At 42.5% G+C, this 23,672-nt stretch overlaps 1 protein-coding gene across 3 annotated transcripts in view; it reads right to left on the minus strand.

Moving 5' to 3' along the window:
* uvssa (UV-stimulated scaffold protein A) overlaps positions 1-19,399 on the minus strand; it is a 110,631-nt gene extending 91,232 nt beyond the window's left edge. For 2 of the 3 annotated variants that reach the window (XM_043708245.2, XM_043708507.2), the window contains exons 1-4: positions 18,611-19,045; positions 15,420-15,531; positions 10,199-10,529; positions 3,751-3,871 (exon numbers count right to left, since the gene is read on the minus strand). In XM_043708245.2, coding sequence (XP_043564180.2) covers positions 3,751-3,871; positions 10,199-10,529; positions 15,420-15,529 — 562 coding nt within the window. In that variant the 5' untranslated portion in view covers positions 15,530-15,531; positions 18,611-19,045. The other variant, XM_043708333.2, reaches the window with a different exon arrangement.
* Positions 19,400-23,672: the final 4,273 nt, after the last annotated feature.

Below are 23,672 nucleotides of genomic sequence, written 5' to 3' on the forward strand. Positions count from 1 at the left end.
ACCCCAGGATATCAATAACCGAGTTCCTCAGGATAGTGTCCTATGTTCACCATCTTCAGGTGCTTCAATGATCTAGCTTCCAGGATTACTGTTCAATATTCAGCACTATTTACTATTCCTCATTTACTGAAGTAGTCTGTGTCCATATGTAGCAAGACCTGGGTAGCATCCAAGCTTGGGCTGATAACTGCAAGTAGCATTCACTCTTTTTTTTTTAAGTTGATGGGATGTGGTTGGTGTTGACTTGTACAACATTTGTTGCCCATCACTTACTGGGTTAATTACTCAGACAGTTGTTAAGAGTCAACCACATTGCTGTGGGTCTGGAGTCACAAATAAACCAGACTAGGTAAGGACAGCAGACTTTCCTCTCTAAAAGGCACGAGTGACCCAGATTCATCTTCATGACAACTAGCAGTGGTCACACAGTTGTCATTTGGTGAGCATTTTATTCCAGATTTTATTGAAATCAAATTTCATCATCTGCCACTGTGGGATTTAAATCCATATCCCAGAACAGTAATCTGGGATTCTGGATAACTAGTCCAGTGACTTTACCAAGGTGGGTTATCATATAAGGAGGGACTGAGTAGATCAGGCCTGTATTGGAGTTTAAAAAGAGGTCACCTTATTATATATTCTTCTACCAGGTTGCTCCCTCAGCCTTCTGCATTCTAGCAAAAACGATCCAAGTTTGTCCAACTTCTCCTTATAGTTAATAGATTCCATTCAGGCAACATCCTGGTAAAACTGTTTTGCAACCCCTCCAAAGCCTCTATGCCTCCTATACTGTGGCAATCAGAAATGCACACAATACTCCAAATGTGGCCTAACTAAAGTTTTATACAACTGCAATATGATTGCTAACTTTTATCCTCATTGCTCAGAATGATGAAGGCAAGCATGCTTTATCACCTTATCCAATTCAAGGAGCTATGGGCTTGCACTCGAAGATAGCTCCTAAAGTTCAGCCATTTACTGCATGTGCTTTCTTCTTGTATTTGACTTCCCAAAATGCATTATCTCACACTTGTCCAAATTAAACTCCATCTGCCATTTTCCTGACCAACTTTCCAAATGATCTATATATTGCTATATCCTTTAACAACCTTCCCACTATCCACAATGTGTTGAGACCACCTAGATTTTCATCCAAATCATTTTAATATATTGCAAGCAAGAGGTACTAGCACTGATCCTTGCAGAATACTACGAGTTACAGACCTCCAGTCAGAAAAACACCCCTCCATAGCTACTCTCTGCCTTCTATGGCTAAAGCAATTTTGTATCCAACCCACCAACTCATTGGGGATCTGATATGACTTAATCCTCTGGACCAACATTTGGAAAAGTCCATGTCAACAATGTCCATGCCCCTACCCTAAATCATATTTATCATTTACTCAAAAAACTCAAATTTCTAAGATAAGTCCTCTCCTGCAGAAGGCTATGCTGCCTATCCCTGATTAAGTCCATTCTGTTCCAAATGTGAGTAAATATGGCATTCAAATCAGACAACCCTGATCTTTACAGGAAATCCAGATATGACCTCTAAGGATATGAGAGACACCAAGAAGCGATACTGGACTAAGCTAGAGACCCAAACCAACCCCACATGGACCCCTGCCATTTGTGGCAGAGCCTACACGAGATAATTGGCTACAAAGCAGAACAAGATGGCAGACAAAAACATCCCACCCTCAAAATTTCCCTCCCTGATGTGCTTAATGCACTTTACACTTGTTTCGAACAGAGATCAGTGAAACATCGTCACTTGTCCCAACAGCTTCGGATCCACCTATTCCCTCAGTCATCACTGCAGACATCAAATCGGTCTTTTTGAGAGCGAGGGCCACTCAATTAGTGATTCTGCAGTGAGATATTGAAGCCTTGTCAGAGCATCATTATGAGATATTTTAGCACTGTCAGAGGGTCAGAATTGTGGGTGCGCATTGTAATCAGAGAATCAATACTGAAGTAATGCCTCATTATAAAGGGTTCAGAATTGAGGGATTGCCACATGATTGGAGGTCAATCCAGAAGGAGTGCTTCTTTGTCAGAGGGTCTGTACTCATTGTCAGATGGTTCATTCTGAGGCAGTGCCTCATGTAATGAGGTCAGAAAGAATTGAGGAAAAACCACATAATTACAGGATACAAAAATTGAGATATCATGTCTATACAAGACATTGCTAAGGCTACATATGGAGTACTGTGTATAATTCTGGTCACTCTGCAATAGGAAGCATGTTATTAAATTGCAAAGGGTGCAAAAAAGAATTACAAGAATGTCACAGAGAACAGAGGGTTTGAGTTATAAGGAGAGGTTGAATAGGCTGGAACATTTTTCCCTGGAGTTAAGAAGCTGAGAGGTTTATAGAGGTTTATAAAATAAGTGAATTGCCAGGCTCTTTTCCCTGAGGTAGGCGTGTCCAAAACCAGAGGCATAGGTTTAAGGCAAGAGGGGCAAGATTTAAGAGGGACCTTAGGGACAACCTTTTTCACACAGAGGGTGACGTGTACATGGACAAGTTGCCCAAGAAAGTAGTAAAGGGCTTGTACAATTACAACATTTAAAAGACATTTGGAGAAGTACATGAACAAGAAAAGTTTAGAGGAATATGGACCAAATTCAGGCAAATGGGACTAGTTCAGTTTATAAAACGTGGTCAACATGAATGAGTTCGGCCGAAGGATCTGTTTCTATGCTGTATACTCTATGCCTTTATTTCCATGTTTAAATATCTCAAGTCTGATTCTTAAAGCTAGTCAGGGGTTAAAGACTTATAGGTTACAACTTCTGTAAGTTAACTTTATTGCTGAACATTTCAAATTAATGCTTGTATTTCTACTCACTTTTTGAAGCGTGACAGACTAAACGTAGTGGAAGAAGCTTGATACGCAGTTAATACAGCGTTTTTATGATAGAGAAAAACATATTTGTCACTTTCAAAGCTCTGCATATGATAGCTCAAATAACCTAACATATATGTATATTTTTTATACACAAAAGGAGCCTCCTTTCAGTTTACAGGTAAGAGAACACCTGCAAAGAATAATTAATAAAGGAGAAGCTATTTGGTTAGTAACTAAAGTCTATGATATAAGCTAATAATGTTTGGCCAAGGCTTACACTGAAAGGGCTTATGGAGTTACTTGCAGTTTTTCACACAGCATATTTATTAATAACAGCCACCCTTGTCAGTTAAACCTATCTTCTGGTTTATCAATTCCAGGACCTTTTTAAAGGAATCTCAGTTCTTAGATTAAATTAAAACGGTAGTAATTGTCTGGCAACCAAAAATAATCCAAACCAATCCTTTTGATTCTTTCATGGAATGTAGTCATTGTTAGCGAGACCATCATTTGTTGCCCATCCCTAATTACCCTTGAACTGAGTGGCTTGCTAGATTATCACTGACTGCAGTTCAGAGTCAATTGCAAAGTTGTGGGCCTGAAGCCACAGATAGACCCATAACAGCAGATTTCTTTCCCTGAAGGACATTAGTGAATCATATGGGCTTTTATGACAATCAATCATAACAGTTATGGTCACCAATACAGAGATTAGCACTAAAATCCACATTTATGAGTTGCATTTAAATTCCACTGCCTGCTCTAGTTGATTTGAACTCATTTCACCACAGTATTAGGGTGGGCCTCGAGCTTCCCAGCCCAGTGACATTATAGTTATGTCTAGGATTACTTTACTTACATCAACACTTCATTTGTTTAGGAATGAGTAGAATACCTTCCATTTCCTGTTCCACTCTGTTTACTTTTGTTCTATTGATATTGTCCAGTCTTTTCAATCTCTCTTCCTCTCGTTTCCTCTCAGCTTGCGTTCTTGCCCGAACGTCTTGGAAATCCACCTTAGCATGAAGGGAAGCAAAATAAATAATTAATACAAATCAGTTATGGACCAGGCCAGACCCCTCAAAACACTTCAAGGCGGCAGCTCAGACCCTAACTTTGCTAGCTGTTTTAAACAGTTGGAAAGTGAGTCTTCCAGGAGAGAACCAGCTGGGCAAACCACTTTGTTTAAAACAAAACAGAATTTATTTATAAGATTATTCAATGAAACACAAAGAACAGAAAACAGAATACCGAATAACCTATGCTATCCGAAAACCTAACAGACTACACAGGAATCTCGATTATCCGGCATTCATAGAACAGTACAGTAATTACAGGCCTTTTGGCCCTCAACGTTGCGCCGACCTTGTATGCTTCTCTAAGATCAGCCTAATCTACACACTCTTCATCCATGTGCCTATCCAAGAATCGCTTACATTCCCAAAAGTATCTAACTCTACTACCACTGCTGGCAATGCATTCCACGCACCTACACACTCTGTGTAATGAACCGACCTCTGACATCTCCCTTAAACCTTCCTCCAAATGAGGCCCCCACATGATAGCCATTTCTGCCTTGGGAAATAGTCTCTGGCTATCCACTGTATCTATGCCGGTCAACATCTTGTGCACCTCGATCAAGTCACCTTTCATCCTTCTTCTCTCTAATGAGAAAAGCCTTAGCTCCCTTAAATTTTCTTCATAAGACCTGCCCTCCAGTCCAGGCAGCAGCCTGGTACATTTCCTCTACAGCATTCCACACCCTTCCTACAAAGAGGCGATCAGAACTGAACACAATATTCCAAGTGTGATCTAACCAGTGCTCCATAGAGCTGCAGGATAACCTCGCACCTCTTAAACTCAACCCTCTATTAATGAAAGCCAACAGACCATTTCCTTCTTAACAATCCTATCAACTTGGGTTGCAACTTTGAGGGATCTATGGACATGGACCCCAAGATCCCTCTGTTCTTCCACACTGCCAAAAATCCTGCTTTTAACCATGTAGTCTCCATTCATATTTGAGCGTCCAAAGAGAATCACTTCACACTTTTCCAAGTCGAACTCCATCTGCCACTTATTAGCACTGTTCTTCATTCTGTCAATGTCCCGTTGCAACCTATAACAGCCCTCCACACTATGTACCACTCCACAAACCTTCGTGTGATTGGCAACCTTACTAACTCATCCTTCCACTTCTTCATCTAAGTCATTCATAAAAATCACAGAGCAGAGGTCCCAGAACTGATCCCTGTGCGACACCATGGTCCCTTTCAGTGATCTAGCTCCCCTAACTCTCTGTAAGAGAATTCCTGACATTCAATACCCTCTGTTTGAAGAAAATAATTCTCTGCTTGTACACCATGACCTATTGATAAGAACAAAAGAGGGAACACAGGAGGTCAGGTAAGAGAGACTGGACCTGAACTCAAGATAGTATTTGACTGAAGATGACATCATGCAGCCTGAGCAAATTACACTTCATGAGATTCGATTTTGACCTCTCCATTGTTTGAGTTATTCACAGCACAAGGGAAGATGATCATCATCGGTGGGCATCAATCATTTCAACTGTGGGATATCACTGCAGGAGATCCTCAGGGTAGCTCCCTAAGTCCAAGCATCTCCAGTCTGTCCTCAGGGAATCCCTGCAGTGTGGAAGCAGGCCATTCAGCCCATTGAGTTCACACCAATCCAAAACAGAGATATTCACTGAAGATCACACAATGTTCAGAACAATTTGTCATCCCTCTGCTCCTAAAGCAGTCTGTGTCCATGTGCAACAAGACCTGGACAATATTCAATAATCATGCTGTTAAACTTTGGGTAACATTCATGTAACAGCACTGTATATTTCCACAGTAAAGGGAGGAGTTCACAATCTGGTTTCACAAGAATAAGGGGAAGTCATTCAGCCCATCAAAACGACTGGGCAAGAAGAGAAGAGGGACAGCCCAGTCAGTCCCTCCTGCCTGTTACACAGGAAGACAAGGAGTCTGTTCACTCCCACACGTCACTGACACGGGATTAGAAAGAGACCATTTCACACCTGGAGTCATTTACAAAAGAACTGGAAGAGGTCATTCAGTTTCTCAAGTCACTAACAGAAACAGGAAGGTGTTAGAGATGCCCCAATATAGAACATAGAAAAGTACAGCACAGAATCTTTAGCCCACGATGTTGTGCCGAGGTTTAATCCTAATGTAAAATATAATAACTTAACCTACACACCCCTCAACTCACTGCTTTCCATGTGCATGTCCAGCAGTCGCTTAAAATGTCCGAAATAACTCTGCTTCCACCACCGCTGGCAACACCTTCCATGCATTCACAACTCTCTGCGTAAAGAACCTATCTCTGTTGTCTCCTCTATACCTTTCTCCTAATATCTTAAAACTATGACCCCTCGTACCAGTCAATCCTGCCCTGGGGAAAAGTCTCTGGCTATTGACTCTATCTATTCCACTCATTATCTTGTATATCTCGATCAGGTCTCCTCTCTTCCTCCTTCTCTCCAGAGAGACATGTCCAAGTTTATTCAACCTTTCTTCATAAGGCAAGCCCTCCAGTCCAGGCAGCATCCTGGTAAACCTACTTTGCACCCTCTGTATCTTTCCTATAGTAGGGTGACCAGACCTGGACACAATATTCCAAGTGTGGTCTCACCAGGGACTTGTAGAGCTGTAGGAAAACTGCACGGCTCTTAAACTTGATTCCCCCTGTTAATGAAAGCCAAAACACTTTTTTAACAATCCTATCCCCTTGGGTGGAAACTTTGAGGGATCTATGTACTTGCACACCCAGATCCCTCTGTTCCTCCACACTGCCAAGAATCCTGTCTTTAATCCTATATTCAACATTCGAGTTCAACCTTCCAAACTGCATCACTTCACATTTATCCAGGTTGAACCCAATCTGCCATTTCTCAGCCCAGCTCTGCATCCTGTCTATGTCACGCTGCAGCCTGCAATAGCCCTCGATACTATCGACGGCACCTCCAACCTTTGTGTCATCTGCAAATTTACTAACCCACCCCTCAACCTCCTCATCCAAATCACTTACAAAAACTACAAAGAGCAGAGGCCCAAGAACACAGCCCTGAGGGACACCATTCAACATTGACCTCCAGGCAGAATACTTTCCATCTACAACCACTCTCTGCCTTCTGTTAGCCAACCAAATCTGAACCCAGATAGCCAAATCTCCCTGTATCCCATATCTCCTGACTTTATGAATGAGCCTACCATGGGGAACCTTATCAAATGCCTTGCTGAAGTCCATATACACCACATCCACTGATTGACCTTCGACGACCTGTCTTGTCACCTCCTCAAAGAGGTCAATAAGATTTGTGAGGCATGACCTGCCTTTAATCACACTATGCTTTGCTAAATAGTCATAAATCCTATCCCTCAGAATTCTTTCCAAAGCTTTGCTGACCACAGACCTAAGACTGACTGGTCTGTAATTGTCAGGGATTTCCCTATTACCCTTCTTGAAAAGAGAAACAACATTCACCTCCTTCCAATCCTCCAGTACGACTCCCGTGGAGAGTGAGGAGACAAAGATCCTCGCCAGCCGCTAAGAAACCTCCTTTCTCGCTTCCCGGAGCAGCCTAGGGTAAATCTAGTCTGGCCCTGGGGACTTATCCATCTTAATGTATTCCAAAATTTCCAGCACATCAACTTCATCAATCTTGATCTGGTCAAGCCTGTATCCCACCTCCTCAAAGTTCTCATTCACAACAAAGTCCCTTTCCTTAGTCAAATCCCATCTGCTCAGACTCCACACACAAGTTCCCTCCGCTATCCCTTATCGGTCCTACCTTCTCCCTGATTATGCTCTTATTCGTCACATATGAGTAAAATGCCTTGGGGTTCTCCCTAATCCTTCTTGCAAAGCCTTTTTCGTGCCCCGTCCTGACTATCCTCAGTTCATTTCTGACTCCTTTCTAGCAAGCCTGTAATCCTCTAAAGCTGTGCTAGATCCTTGCTTCCTCCACCTTACGTAAGCTGCCTTCTTCCTTTTGATGAGAAGTTCCTCTGTTCTCGTCATCCAAGGTTCCTTAATCTTACCCCTTCTCACCTACGAATTTCGGATTATCCGGCAAGATTGCAAGGTTCTGATGCTTGGCTAAACTGTATTATTGGGCATTCGATTATCCGAGAAAATAATCCTCACCAATGTAGTTCCAATAATTGAGGTTCCTCTGTATCCCAACTTAATGAAGTTGTACCAAATCCTTGCAACAATCCCTATAAGCACACCTTGACACAAAAGGTAAAATCAAAAACAAGTTCTTACAGGATAGAAGTCAGAGAGAGATCACCAGCTGGGACCTGCTTCTGTGGGGCCGGCAGCCTTTCTTCATACTACTGCTTTCTAAAAAAAAACTAGAGAAAAGCTGAGCTGAGAGAACTGGCCACTCCCCTTTCATTATACGTGTTTTTTTAACCTGAAAGCCTTCTGCCTGAGGCAGTATCTGTTAGGTATTATCAAATTGGCCCTAAGACTATTCAACCTCCAAACTTTACAGAGTCTGCGTCATTTACGACCTCTTTGAAAGAAAACCAAGGACTGCATAACCTTGTTAAAGGAACAGCATTGTCACAAATTGGCGTGCTGAACCTAAAAATAACATTAAAGAATTAAATCCTTCTTTGGTCATATCAAATGCATTAACACATCAAGGCAAGTCTTATACACCAAAGAAATTCACACCTAAAAATACAGCTTGCAGGAAACTCAATTCTTCAGGTTGGGGATACTCAAATCACAGCATTTATTTAAGATGGAGAATAGGTTTTTGACTTCAAATTGGGCAGGAAAGTGGATTTGAGGTAGATTAGCCAAATTTTATTTACTGACAGAAAAGTCTTGAAGCACCAAATGATCTATGCCTGCTCCTATTTCTTGTATTTAAATTGTTTTTGGAGACATTTTTAATTTGTTCCTTTTTTCTTGTTTGTTCCTAATCCAATCTTTCTTTCCCTCTTTAATTTTCTTTCTGCAGCTAGACCGTGAATTCACTATTCTCACTCACACTTATGTCTTGGTTCAGACACTACTGTACATCAATAATTCTTCAAATCATATTAGTCAAGGACATATATAATTGTTTGACCTGTTCATACATCTCTCAGGAACACTTCCTGCAACTTACTATGAAATGTATTTTGGAAATTAAACCAGCAAGAGCAAGTCTAAATAATAGCAGGTGCCCTTCATTTACCAATTATAATAAATTCTGGTCCAATGCAAACGAGTGTTTTGAGTCGAAAAAAGATTGAGCTTTCAGATACTTTGCTTGTAATGTTTGTACTAGGTGATATAGATGATATTTGGCATAAGTATAGAGAACTCAATTCCAAAATTTGATCATTAAAAGAATGACAAGCTTTGGAATACAGTGAGTGGAAGTATAAATTCTTAAAGGTTAGCACAATAAACTGGCTGTAATGTAACATTGACAAGAATGGAGTGATATATCTTGAAATAAGAGTGCACTATGATAGAAAAGCACTAAATGGTGTTCACTAAGAGGCTGGAATTCCAAAGACATGATTCCGGAATCTGCACATACAGGAATGTAGAAAAAAGGTCAACATTATTTTGGATTAAATCAAAATTGACACAGTACAAAGCAGCAAGAACGATTTTGTGTAATATATCAGTTGTACCATAATTGAAAGCACTGTGTACATATTTAGATGTCCCATTAAACAAGTTACATTTAAGCCACAGAATAATGCCAGGAGCTGGAAATTATTGGAGCAATAGAGATACTGAGACTGTCAACACTGAACCAGAAAGAATTCAAAGATTTAACTCAAAAAAAAAGTGAATGGGAGAAACTATTTCTCCTGTGTGGAGCCATCATACAACATATTTTTTCTGTGACTAAAACACAGCTATTGTAGTGCAGTATATACCTTTGGATGATCAAGTTTTATTTTGTGGACTCCACAGGTATTGTGAAGATGCTTGTCCTTGGACAGCATGCAAGGTAATTTCTAATTTACAAAGTATATTTTTTTCCTTGTTCTGAAACACAGGAAATATATGTGCATATATAAATAATGTCTGACTAATTTTAATAAGGTTGTATCAAATTGGATATTTAAGGTGATACACGCACTTCAAAATTTGGAAAACATCAGACTAGCGATGCAAACTTGTTTAGCATTTAACTTCTCAAACATCGAAAAGGAAGACAGCTCTCCATCACCTTCTCAAGAGCAATTACAAGTGGGCAATAAATGTTGACCCAGCTAGCAATGCCACCATTCTATGAACAAATTTTAAAACTGAAAATGCTTAATAAAAAGACAGAATATATTCACCTTCTTAACTTGCTTTAGAAAATGATAACCCAGAGAAAGTTTCTTGTAAGCTTCTCCATATTTCCCGTGCCAATCCTCGACAGATTTAATTGCCATTTCCTTCAATGTTTGAGCTATTTCTTTTGGTGGAGGTAAAGGTTGCTCAAAATTTGATTCCACTGTTAACTCCAAAAATTCCTGAAAGTTTGAAACAAGCAACGTCCGAAAGTGATGTGAACGCACAAATAGCTCATTTGCTATTTGGAAAGCAGACAGGCGGATCTCTGCATGCTCTTGGTTTAACTGTGTCATGATTAAGTGATACACTTGATTGATGTAATCCTCAGACAACCTGTAAAGAGTATATATTTTAATTAATTGTCGATGAATGACAGTATCTTTATTTGGAAATGGCACAGTGGTTCAGTGGATAACACTGCTGCCCCACTGCCCCACAGACCCAGGCTCGATTCCAGCCTCAGGTGCCTGCCTGTGTGGAGTTTGCACTTTCTTCCCATGTCTGCATGGGTTTCCTCCAGGTGTTCCGGTTTCCTCCCACTAGGTGTGTAGATTAGGTGCACTAGTTAGGGAAAAATGTAGAGTAATAGGGTAGTGAAACAGACCTGGGTAGGTTACTCTTCGAAGGTTCGGGTCAAATGGCCTATTTCTATGCTGTAGGGATTCCAATTCTAATTCTGATAACCACTCTGAAGTAAAGCATGGGCAATGTTCAGGCTTAGGTTGGTCAGTGCCAGGTAGTAACCATTTCCAAAAAGAGGTAATCTAATCATCTTTTCTGGAACAGTCAATTGAATTACCAATGCTGAATCCTGACTATCAGCATTCTAGGAGTTATCAGTGACCGGAAATGGCAACTGGACCAGCCATATAAATACCACAGTTTTAAGAGCAGACCAAAAGCCAGAAATTCTGCAGCAAATAACTCACTGCCTGACTCTCAAAGCCTGTCCATTACCTACAACGCACAATTCAGAACTGTGATGGAATACTCCCCACTTAGTCTCCACAGCTCCAATACTTAAGACTCAACCAGCTCAGAACAGCTGGTTCTGATTTGATCAGAGCCCTTAACTATTCAATCCTTCCGACACTAGCACTGTGCAGTGGCATGGACCATCCATAGACTGCACTACAGTAAGTCATGGATGCTTCTTCAAATATACCTTCCAACGTACTGCACTCGTAGATTTTAGTAATTTTTGAGAAGATTTGTAGCTCAGGTTGAGGCGCAAGATGTAAGTTTGCTTGCTGAGCTGGAAGGTTCATTTTCAGATGTTTCATCACTAGGAACAGTCACTAGTGAGCTTCCAGTGAAGCACAAGTGTTTTGTCCCACTTTCCATTTATGCGTCTTGGTTTCTTAGGGTGGGTGATATCATTTCCAGTTCTTTTTCTCAGAGGATGGTAGATGTGTTGATTGATGGAGCTCCGGTTAGAATGCCATGCTTCTAGGAATTCCCGTGCATGCCTCTGTTAAGCCTGTCCTCGGATGGATGTGTTGTCCCAGTCGAAGTGATATCCTTCTTCATCTGCACCTAAGGATACTAGTGAGAGTGGGTCAAGAGTGTGGTGCTGGAAAAGCACAGTAGGTCAGGCAGCATCTGAGGATGAAGGGCTTTTGCCCGAAACGTCAATTTTCCTGCTCCTCGGATGCTGCCTGACCTGCTGTTCTTTTCTAGCACCACACTCTTGACTGTAATTATTGGGTATCTGTTCATCTTGAATACACTGCATAGGTATTTTACTTCTGCTCTTCATAGTTCCTGGGTGCTACAGTTTGTTGTGGCTCATTGAAATAATGTCCTGATGCAGCTCAGTTTGTGGTTGTTGGGATGATTGCTTCTGTAGTTATGTACTTGGACCGTGTGTGTTGTTTTCCTGTAGACACTGCTTTGAAGTTCCCCATTGACTGTTCGCTCTACTGTGATATCTAGGAATGGGAGTTTGTCGTCATCCTTTTCCTCTTTTATGAATTTTATGCCAGTAAGAATGGTGTTGAATGGTGTTGTAGGTTTTCTCTAATTTATTCTATTTTGTGATGACAAAGGTGTTAACCATATAGCAGACCCAAAGTTTGGGTTGGATAACTGGGAGGGCTGTTTGTTCGAGTCTCTGCATTACTGCTTCCACTATGAGCCCTGATATTGGTGATCCCACGAGTGTTCCATTGATATGTTTGAGGTCTTGTTATTGAAAGTGAAGTGGGTGGTAAAGCGAACAGTCAATGGGGAACTTCGAACCAGCATCTACAGGAAAACAGCACACACGGTCCAAATACTTAACTACAGAAGCAATCATCCCAATAACCACAAATGGAGCTGTATCAGAACATTATTTCAATGAGCCACCACACACTGCAGCACCCAGGAACTACGAAGAGCAGAAGAAAAATACCTATACAGTGTTTCCAAGAAGAACAGATACACAATAAACACAGTCCGCTGATTTCTCAACAACAAACCCAAACAAGCAGCCACAGAATCCCTGAAATGACTTCTCAGACCTCGTGGCACCATGGTAGCCCACAAACCTTTGAACACACTTAAACAGGGCTAATGAACCTAAAAGCCCCTATACAAAGGACCAGCAAAGCAAATGTCATTTACAAAATACTATGCAAGAACTGAAACAAACACTACATTGGACAAACAGGCAGAAAACTAGCCACCACGATACATGAACATCAACTAGCCACAAAAAGACATGACCCACTCTCACTAGTATCCTTACATACAGAAGGACACCGCTTCAACTGGGACAACATGTCCATCCTAGGATAGACTAACCAGAGACATGCACAGGAATTCCTAGAAGCATGGCTAGGAGCTGGAGCTCTAACTAGAGCTCCATCAATAAATACATTAATTTGGATCCCATCTACCATCCTCTGAGAAAAAGAACCGGAAGTGATATCACCCACTCTTAGAAGCCAAGATGCATCAATATAAAGTGGGACAAACACCAGCGCTTCATCGGAGACTCACTGATGATGTTACCTAGTCTGGTGATGAAACTTCTGAAAACGAACCTTCCAGCTCAACGAGCAAAATTACATTCAATACCTTCAAACTTGTGATTTCAACCATGTAAAAGAACAAAGACAGCTCAGACGGGAACAACACCATTTGCAAGATCTCCTTCCAGCCACACAACATCCAAATATGGATCTATATTGGTGTTCCTTGGCTGCCAATGGACCAAAATCCTTAAAGTCCCTTCCTAAGAGCACCATAATTTATCTTCACCAATGACAGCAACAGTTCAAGAAGTTAGCTCACCAAAATCTACTCAAAGGTAATTAGGAATGATCATCAAATACTGGACTAATCAGTGATACCCACATCTCAGCCACAAATTAAGTCCTGTCTTAACTCTAACAGATGTCCTTAAAGAAATGTGTTAATTACTAACAATACAAGAATAACTTTTGCACAATCAACTTAGGTTGTCAGTTTCCTTTTAGTCTTAGATATTTCCATTGAATTTTCAAAATAATGTATCTTCAAATAGATAATAGCATATTTTTAAAAATTGTCCCTTCACTAAATGCTATTCTATAATCAACAACTTGCTCCCCACCTTAACATTTCTCCAACCACCCCCTGCCTATTTGCAATATCCTCCAAATCCAATGGTAAGAAACCATAAATAGTAAGTCTCTCAAGTCAATGTGTTCTTTATCAAGGTACTAATCACTCAAAACCAACTCTTCTCATGGGTCATGTTATTTGGAAGGAGAAAGTGAGGGCTGCAGATGCTGGAGCTCAGAGTCAAAGTATGTGGTGGTGGAAAAGCACAGGCAGTCAGGCAGCACCCGAGGAGCAGGAGAGTCAACATTTCGAGTATAAGCTCTTCATCAGGAATGTGGGAGGGTCCAATGGTACTGAGAAATAAATGGGAGGGGGGGTAGGGCTGAGGTGAAGGTAGCCAGGAATGAGATAGGTAGATGAAGGTGAGGAATGGAGGGTGCAGCAGATAGGTGGGAAGGAAGACAGACAGGTAGGACAGTTCAAGAGGGCGGTGCCAAGTCGGAGGATTGGATCTGGGATAAGGTGGGGGGAGGGGAGATGAAGAAACCGGTGAAATTGACATTGATTCCGTGTGGTTGGAGGGTCCCAAGGCAGAAGGTGAGGCGTTCTCCTTCCAGGCATAGGGTGGCTGGAATTTGCAGTGGAGAATGCCCAGCAATTGCATGTCCTTGGTGGAGTGGGAGAGGGAGTTGAAGTGTTCGGCTACAAGGTGGTGGGATTATTTTGCACGTCCTTGTCGGAGTGTGACTCCACTGCCCTGTGGCCGAACACTTCAACGCGACTCTCTCGCTCTCCAAATGCTGCCTGACAAGCTGTGCTTTTCCAGCACCACTCCTTTATCTGTAAGCTTGACACTGCTTCACTCAGAACTCAGCCACAGTTGAGAAGAGCCCAGGAGAACAGCAGAAACATTTTGGGGATGTCCTTAAAACATTCCTGAAGAGGTCAAACATGCCTACCAATTTATGGGAGACCCTTGTTTATGACCAATAAAAATGGAGAAGACTCGTTTAGGAAGGCATCAAACACAGAATTCATCAGGAAAATGCAGAGGATAGGTGAGGTTTCAGAGGGACCAGACAAAACTCCAATCTATCTACTTGATCCTTCAAGCATCATCTGGCACACGTGTAGCAAAGTCTGCAGACTGTGCATTGGGCTTATCAGCTATTTCAGAAATCATAGAGAAAGAGTGGAAATGAGTCATTCTTGATCCCAAGGAACTGTCTAAGTCATGCTTTGTTTGCTTGGTTTGTCTCTCGAAAGGTCATGTGGAGGCACAGCATGCTGGCACAGTGGTTAACACTGCTGCCTCACAACATCAGGGACCTGAATTCAATTCCACCCTTGTGCGACTGTCTGTGTAGAGTTTGCACATTCTTCCCGTGTTTGTGAGAGTTTCCGCCAGGTACTCTGGTTTCCGAGTCCGAAAACGTACAGGTTAGATGGATTGGTCATGCTAAACTGCCCATAGTGTCCTGGGATGTGTACGTTAGGTGGATTAGCCATGGGAAATGCAGGGTTACAGGGATCAGGTAGGGGGCTGAGTACTGGGCCTAATGAGCTGTTTCCACACTGTAGGGATTCTAAAGATTCAGAAATTCAATGAAAGAAAGCACTGGCATCTGCTATTCTGACACAATAAGCCATGGTGGTCTCATTCAACATACGTGCAATTCAACAACTCCATACTTGCAGATTTTCTTTAGTTCCTTCATCTTGTCTGGGTTTAACACTTGTTGTCCAGATGTGGTGAGATCCTCAACCAGCTGAGAGAGTTTCTCATGCTGTTGAACTTCCATTTCTGTAATAAAAATAAAACACAATAAATCTATAACATGAACATTCTCAATTCATTCACTCCCAAAATTGCCTTCAGTAATTGTTATTGTGCTTTAGTAACATGCATTGCGAACATTACATTGCCCAATGCCAATAGCTTCAATCAAGTCTTCCATAATAAGTACCCAGAAATAATCATGAATAACGTATGCAGCTTGCTCAGGTGACATGTGAAAGCTAAGTGATCTCTAATGGATTAGGAGGGGGAAAACATCACCAGAGAATGACTGATTTGGGCCATGCTCCACTTTAAGGTACTGAACCATAATCTGAAATCATAAAAGATCTTTGGCCTATCAAACTGCCAAATGCAGAGTCAATGTACAAAGTCTTTCCATCACCAACAATGCTCAAACCAGGAGCATGAAATATTCATTCGTTGTCTAAATAGGCAGAGTTGCCAAAGCACTCAAGAAGCCCAGTACAGATAGTCACTAACACATTCAATAAAGAGTTCAAGAGAAACTCTTTACAATTGTTAGGTTGTGGAACTTGCTAGTACATGGAGTATTGCTTGGATGGAATTAGTGAAAACAAATTAAGTAGATAAGTGAAAAAGGAATACTAGGCTGGTGGGAGGAGATAAATAAAGATGGAAGGGTCTCATGGTCCACAAACATCAGTATAGATCTAGCCTACTTCTATGCTGAAATAGTGTTACAAAGTGAGGCGTAGCAGTTAATTACTGCATGCAAAATCCATTTCTGCCCCTATCAATACATTATGACTGTTGCACACTCAACTTGCAGGATAAATCACAGTAAATAATCAAACTTATTTGGACAAAATCTTCCTTCTGTGTGACTTTTAACACCAAGAAGGTTCAAAAGCAACAATGTTATGGGAAGACCATCACCTCCAAGTTTCCCTTTAAATCTCACACCATCATGACTTGGACATAGAGAGACATTATTGAATTGAAAATCCTTTATTGTCACTTGTACTCCAGTACAGGAGTACAGTGAAAAGTTTTAACAATGGCTGTCGTCAATGCCACAGTCTTATGTACAAGTGCCCAGGTGTTTTACAGCACAGAAAGATGGCTTTCAGCCAATCATATCTATGCCGGTTCTTAGGCACTGACCGACTGAGTTGGGCTGGTTTGTGATGCAGAGTGATGCCAACAACATGGGTTCAATTTGTGTACCAGCTGAGGTTACCATGAAGTTTCCTCCTTCTCAACCTCTCTCCTGACCCGAGACATGATGGTCATCAGGTTAAATCACCACCAGTCATCCTGCTACCACACCACTCTGCCCCTCTCCCCACCCACCCTCCACCCTTTTATCTGCAGCTCCCCTTACACCTAGCCCCAGTCCTGAAGAAGTGTTACACCTGAAACATTGACTTCTACACCTCCTCATGCTGCCTGGCTCACTGTGTTCTTCCAGCCTCCTGCTTATTGCTCTCTGTCGAACATTTGACTTGTCAGCTTACAGGCTAAGGTACTTCAAGTAACCATCTAAATACCTTTTAAATTACCTGTTGCAGGTGATTCCTACCTCCAGAAGAAGTATCTATACAGTGTCACCACTGAAGAATTTTGAAATGCTAGATCTATACTGATGTTTGTGGACCATGAGACCCTTCCATCTTTATTTATCTCCTCCCACTAGCCTAGTATTCCTTTCTCACTTATCTACTAAAACTCATCGATCACCAGTTCCAATGTGCCACAGCGAAAAACTACAAAGGCTTCCTCTGAAGATAGACACAGGATACGAGCTTCGCCATCTAATACTTCATCAGAGCAGAGACCATGCCATGTTCTTTGCAGCCTTCAATATTTCGTCAATAATGATGAGCATCTCGCCAAGATCATCCCTACTCCTCAACTTCTTACCTTCCAACAACCATCAAACCTTAAACAGACATTCGTTCACAGCAAACCACACAGTCTTCAGGACGTGGACCACAACATCACACAACTCTGCCATGGAAACCACTAAGACATGTCAGATCATTGACATGGATACGACCATCACATGTGGGAATACACATACAGATACTCGTGTGACTTGACCAATGTCATCTATCTCATACCGTGAGGCAAGGAATGATGCCCCAAGGCAAGGTATATTGGTGAGACCATGCAGATACTACGACAATGGATGAATGGTCACCGCGCAACAATCTCCAGACAGGAATGCTCCCCCTCAAGTTGGGGGAACACTTCAGGGTCCAGGTTATTCAACCTCCAAACAAGGCAGACTTCAAGATACACAATAATGCTGAATCACCGAGCAGAAGCTGATAGGTAAGTTCCATGCCCATGAAGATGTCCTCAACCGTGATCTTCGGTTCACGTCACGCCACATCGTCCCATCACGCTGTTCAATATCTGTTAAATCTTCCTTACTGTCCTGTTTTGACACCATCACCTTGATAAGTTATGATCTCTCTCCCTTAGTTTGTACACTTTGGATTACTTATTACTTTCATTCGACCATCAACATGCCATTCATATCTATCATGTTATTCCAGTCTTCACCACCTCATTTTAAAATTTTTTTGTAATTATCTCTGTGCATCATTTAATCAGATTATAAGACATCTCCTTGCTTCTTATTCGGCTATTGATACTTTACTCACACTGTCTAACACTCGGTCATCTGCAGAAAATTATTATTCAACGATCCACTCGCACCATTTTTATGATTTTTTGTTCTCCCTGCCTGTGATCTCGCTGCCTATGAATTCTATCTGTATGCTCTTCTTTCTCACTACACCCGGGTAAAAACAGTGACTGCAGATGCTGGAAACCAGAGTCTAGATTGTAGTGGTGCTGGAAAAGCACAGCAGTTCAGGCAGCATCCGAGGAGCAGTAAAATCGACGTTTCGGGCAAAAGCCCTTCATCAGGAATACAGGCAGAGAGCCTGAAGGAGCAGCGCCCCAAAAGCTTGTGACTTCAAATAAACCTGTTGGACTTTAACCTAGTGTCGTATGACTTCTGACTTTGTCCACCCAGTAAAACATCAGCACCTCCACATCCTCTAAAACTGTTTTGCATACTCCTTTAAGATGATCTTCAAAACCCTACCTTTTTTGAATAAGCTTTAGTCTCTTATCCTATCAGCTCCTTTGGTTCTTCAGTTTCTCCCTTGATGTAAAGTCCCTGAAGTTGTTCATGAAATATAGCCACGCATACCTTCACATTTTACATTTGGAGCATGCGGGCGATTCGTTTAAATACACAGATCCTTTAAACAATTTGAGCTCAGTAATTTTAAAAGAGATGTCTTGTGCGGGATAACTTTCGGGATGTTACGTGTCCAGACAACTGAGGATACGACTCGGGACATTCTGTCGTATTAAAGGCGCTACAGAAATACAGTCTGAAATTTCAGGAAGTATACCAAAGTGAGCGCTCTCTCTCAATAGAGGGATCCAGCATTAACAGTAATGAATTTTTGAAAAACACAAGCCTCAAGAGAAATAAGTTAGTGCTGCAGTTTAGTGAACTCTGGAAATACGGACTCACAATCGAGCAGCAACTGACCACAGCCGACGCTCGCCGTTGCCGTTGCCGTCACAACCACTTCTGGTCTGGTGATGCTAACTGACAGCGGGGTTGACCAATCACGAACGAGAGTTTCACACTAACCACCAATCGAAATGGGGCGGCAGGTGAGTCTTCCGGTCCAAGTGTCTTGAAGGTCTGGAAGTTTCCAGCGACCCACCCCCACCCCTCAGCCACGGTTTCAGATCCCGTCAGTTCTGCGACCCGCCGGCTGATCAGCTTCGCGGTAATAACTGAGACTTCCGGCGAGATATAGCTTCAATTTACAGGTCCTGCAGCACTTGAAAGCGGAGTAAGTCAAGTTGCTGCTGCGGATGAAGCTTATTGACGAGCCGCCATTTTGAATATGGCAGGAGGCGGAGCTCATCTGTTTACGGTCGATGTGGAGAAAGTGAGGACTGCAGATGCTGGAGGGTTACAGTCGATAAAGGTGTGGCACTGGAAAAGCACAGTAGGTCAGGCAGCATCCGAGGAGCAGGAGAGTCGACCTTTCAGGAATGAAGGGCTTATGCGCGAAACCGCCTGCCCTGCTTGTGCTGTTCCAACGCCATACCTTTAACGATTCTTGAACAGCCTGTAACTTGTGAAGTGCCACTTGAATGTTCAGCTTCTAAATCGTACGTTTCTCACCCCTCTGGCACCTGCACCTGGGCAAAATATTCAGTCAAAACATGATGTAGGAGCTAATTACTGCAAATGCTGGAATCTATTGAAGACAAAGAAAACCCTGTGACTTCCAGCATTTCCTGTTTTCAACTAATACGTTTTGTTTAGAGTCGTAGAGATGTACAGCATGGAAAACAGACCCTTCGATCCAACTCGTCCATGCCAACCAAATATCCCAACCCAGTTACTCCCACCAGCCAGCACCCAGTCCAAATCCTTCCTATTCATATACCCATCTAGATGCCTTTTAACTGCTGCAATTGTACCAGTCTCCATCACTTCCTCTGGCAGCTCATTCGACACATTTACCAAAACAGACATAACATTTCTAAATGAGGCAGTGCTGAAGTGTGGCAGAGTCAGTACCAAAGGAGTGCTGCACTGAGTGGCTCAACATTAAGGGAGCCCAGCTCCCTCTCAGCGTAATTATTGTGGGAGTACCACTTCTGACATTTCAGGGAAAATAACGTCAGCCTAGTCAGCCTCTCCCTATAGATCAAACCCTCTGAACTTGACAACGTCCTTGTCAATCTTTCCTGAACCCTTTCAAGTTTCACAACACCCTGTAGGAAGGAGACTAGAATTGCACACATTATTCCAAAAGTGGCCTAACCGATGTCCTGTACAGACGCAACTTGACCTCCCAACACCTATACTCAATGCTCTGACCAATAAAGGCAAGCATGCGAAACACTGAGACAATCCTGCACTGAAATGAGGAAATACTCCATTGCACTGAGGGACTGACAGGGGGCCAATATTAAGCAATATGCAACACTGTCAGAGGGTCAATATTAAGGGTATACTACACTGTCAGAAGGTAAAAACAATGACTGCAGATGCTGGAAACCGGATTTTGGATTAGTGGTGCTGGAAGAGCACAGCAGTTCAGGCAGTATCCGAGGAGCTGCAAAATCGACATTTCGGGCAAAAGCCTGTCATCAGGAATAAAGCAGCAAAAGGTCAGAAATGAGGGAAAGTTGAACAATCACAGTCAGTGCTGCACTGTTTGAGACAAAGTACTGTGGGAGTACTGCACTTTCAGAGGGCTAATATTAAGGTACTGCTGCACTATCAGAGGGTCAGCACCGAAAGAGTTTTGCCCTGCCGAAGCATGAATACTAAGGGAATGCTGCACTGTCAGAGAGTCATGATGTTGAGGTGCTGGACTTGGGGTACACTTCAGTGGTCAAGGACATCCAGCCTCCGATTTTCAGGTAATCGTCCTTCAAGGCAACCTTCAAGATACACATAGCAGAATCACCAAACTGAAACTGATAGCCAAGTTCCATAACTATGAAGACAGCCTCAACCATGATCTTAGTTTCATGTCGTGCTACATGTAACCCCACCATACTGTTTTGTAAAATCTTCCTTACTGTCCTGTTTTGACACTCGCCTTAATAACTTATGATCTCTCTACCTTAATTAGTTTGCACAGTTTTGGATTATTTGTTATGTTGTTTAGACCCTTGGCGTGCAGATGTTATACCAATCATGTTATTCTAACCCTTTGGTTTGTCTGTAGCACCACCTTATTTTTAATTTTTTGTAATAATCTCTCTGCCTCATTTATTCAGATTATAGGTCATTCTTTCACTTGCTATTTAGTCATTGACACTCCACTTACCATCTCACTTTTGATCACCTACATAGACTATCAACACTCTACTCGCACCATTTGTGTGATCTTTTGATCACCCTGCCTATAAATTCTGTTTGTGTGCTTTTCTTCACTTCATCTGTTGAAGGAGCAGTGCTCTAAAAGATTACAATTTCAAATAAACCTGTTGAACTATAACCTGGTGTCGTGTAACTTCTGACCTTGTCAAAGTCAATACTGAGGATGTGTTACAGTATCAGAGTGTCAATCATGAGAGAGTGCTGCATTGTCATACTGTCATTACTGTGGGAATGCCACACTTTCAGAGGGCCAATACTAAGGGTGTGTTACACTGTCAGAAAGTTGATGATAAGTGAGTGCTTCCCAAAGAGAGAGAGAGAGACGAATGTCGGGGGGAGGGGGATGTCAATATTAAGGCAGTGCTCCACGTCAGAGGATCAATAGACAGGGAGCACATCTCTGTCAGAGGGTCAGGACTGAGGGACTGCTGCACTGTCAGAGGGTCAATCATGTAGGAATACTGCACTGTCAGTGGGCCAGCACTGTTGCATTGTTGAAGGGTCAGTACTGAAGGAGTGCTGCACTGAGGAGGTGTAGCATATACAGAATCGCTACGGGGGGAGAGCCTGCCTGTTTCAAGAGGGCCAACATCATCCCTGTGCCTAAAAAGGCTCATGCAGCATGTCTCGATGACTACCACCCAGTGGCCCTAACCTCAGTGGTCATGAAGTGCTTTGAAAGGCTGGTCATGGCATTATCAACTCCAGCCTCCCCACTACTCTTGACCCACTCCAATTTGCCTATCGGACCAACAGATCCACTGTATCACTTGCCCTTCATTCCTCCCTAGAACATCTTGACACCAAGAACAGCTAGGTAAGAATCCTACTCATTGACTACAGTTCAGCCTTCAACAATATTATCCCCTGGAGACTGATTACTAAACTTAGTGATCTCAGACTAAGCCCCACTCTCTGCAACCCACAGGCCACAATCAGTGATGGTTGGGGACAATATTTCATCCTCACTTACACTCAACACTGGAGTCCCCCCCCCAGGGGTGCGTACTCAACCCCCTACTGTACTTACTGTATACCCATGACTGCATTGCCAAATACTAGACTAATGCTATTTACAAGTTCGCTGATGACACCACCATAGTCGGTCGAATCTCAGATGGCGATGATACAGACGGGAGGTGGAAGACCTGGAAAAATGATGCACTAAGAACAACATAGCTCTCAATGCTGGCAAAACCAAGGAACTCATTATTGTTTTGGGGGGATGTTACTCATGCTTCCCCTACACATTAATAGCACAGAGGTGGAACGAGTGGAGAGTGTCAAGCTCCTGGGAGTGGTCATCCACAACAAGCTTTCTTGGACGTTTCATGTGAACGCATTGGTTACAATGGCCCAACAATGTCCCTTCTTCCTCAGGCAGCTGGGGAAATTTGGCATGATGACGAGTACCCTTGCCAACTCTTATAGGTGCGCCATCGAGAGCATTCTGTCTGGATGTATCACTACCTGGTATGGCAACTGCACCATTCAAGATCGGAGTAGGTTACAGAGAGTGGTGAACTCAGCCCGGACAATCACAAAGGCCAACCTCCCATCTATAGAATCCATCTACCAGGCCCGCAGTCAAGGAAAGGCTGCCCGCATTCTCAAAGATCCATCCCACCCTGGCAATCTTTTTCTACAACCTCTACCATCAGGGAGAAGGTACGGAAGCCTGAACATGCACCAGCCGGTATCGAAATTGTTTCTACCTTACTGTTGTTAGAATACTGAATGGACTCACAAACACTTAACATTAGTCTGTACCTGTGATTTTGTTTTTGCTGCTGTTTACTTATTATTTACTTATCTATGCTACTTAACTATGTATAGAGTCATAGAGATGTACAGCATGGAAACAGACCCTTTGGTCCAACCCATCCATGCCGACCGGATATCCCAACCCAATCTAGTCCCACCTGCCCGCAACCGGCCCATATCCCTCCAAACCCTTCCTATTCATATACTTATCCAAATGCCTTTTAAATGTTGTAATTGTACCAGCCTTCCTCTGGCAGCTCATTCCATAACATACCACCCTCTGTGTGAAAAAGTTACCCCGTAGGTCTCTTTTGTATCTTTCCTCTCTCACCCTAAACCTATGCCCTCTTGTTCTGGACTCCCTGACCTCAGGGAAAAGCCTTTGCGTATTTACCCTATCCATGCCCCTCATAATTTTGTAAACATCTATCAGGTCACCCCTCAGCCTCCAACGCTCCAGTCCTAGCCT

This window comes from Chiloscyllium plagiosum, unplaced genomic scaffold (genome assembly GCF_037043375.1).
Source record: "Chiloscyllium plagiosum isolate Xiang-an unplaced genomic scaffold, Cpla_swu_hap1 HiC_scaffold_1, whole genome shotgun sequence".
Classification (NCBI taxonomy): Eukaryota; Metazoa; Chordata; class Chondrichthyes; order Orectolobiformes; family Hemiscylliidae; genus Chiloscyllium; species Chiloscyllium plagiosum.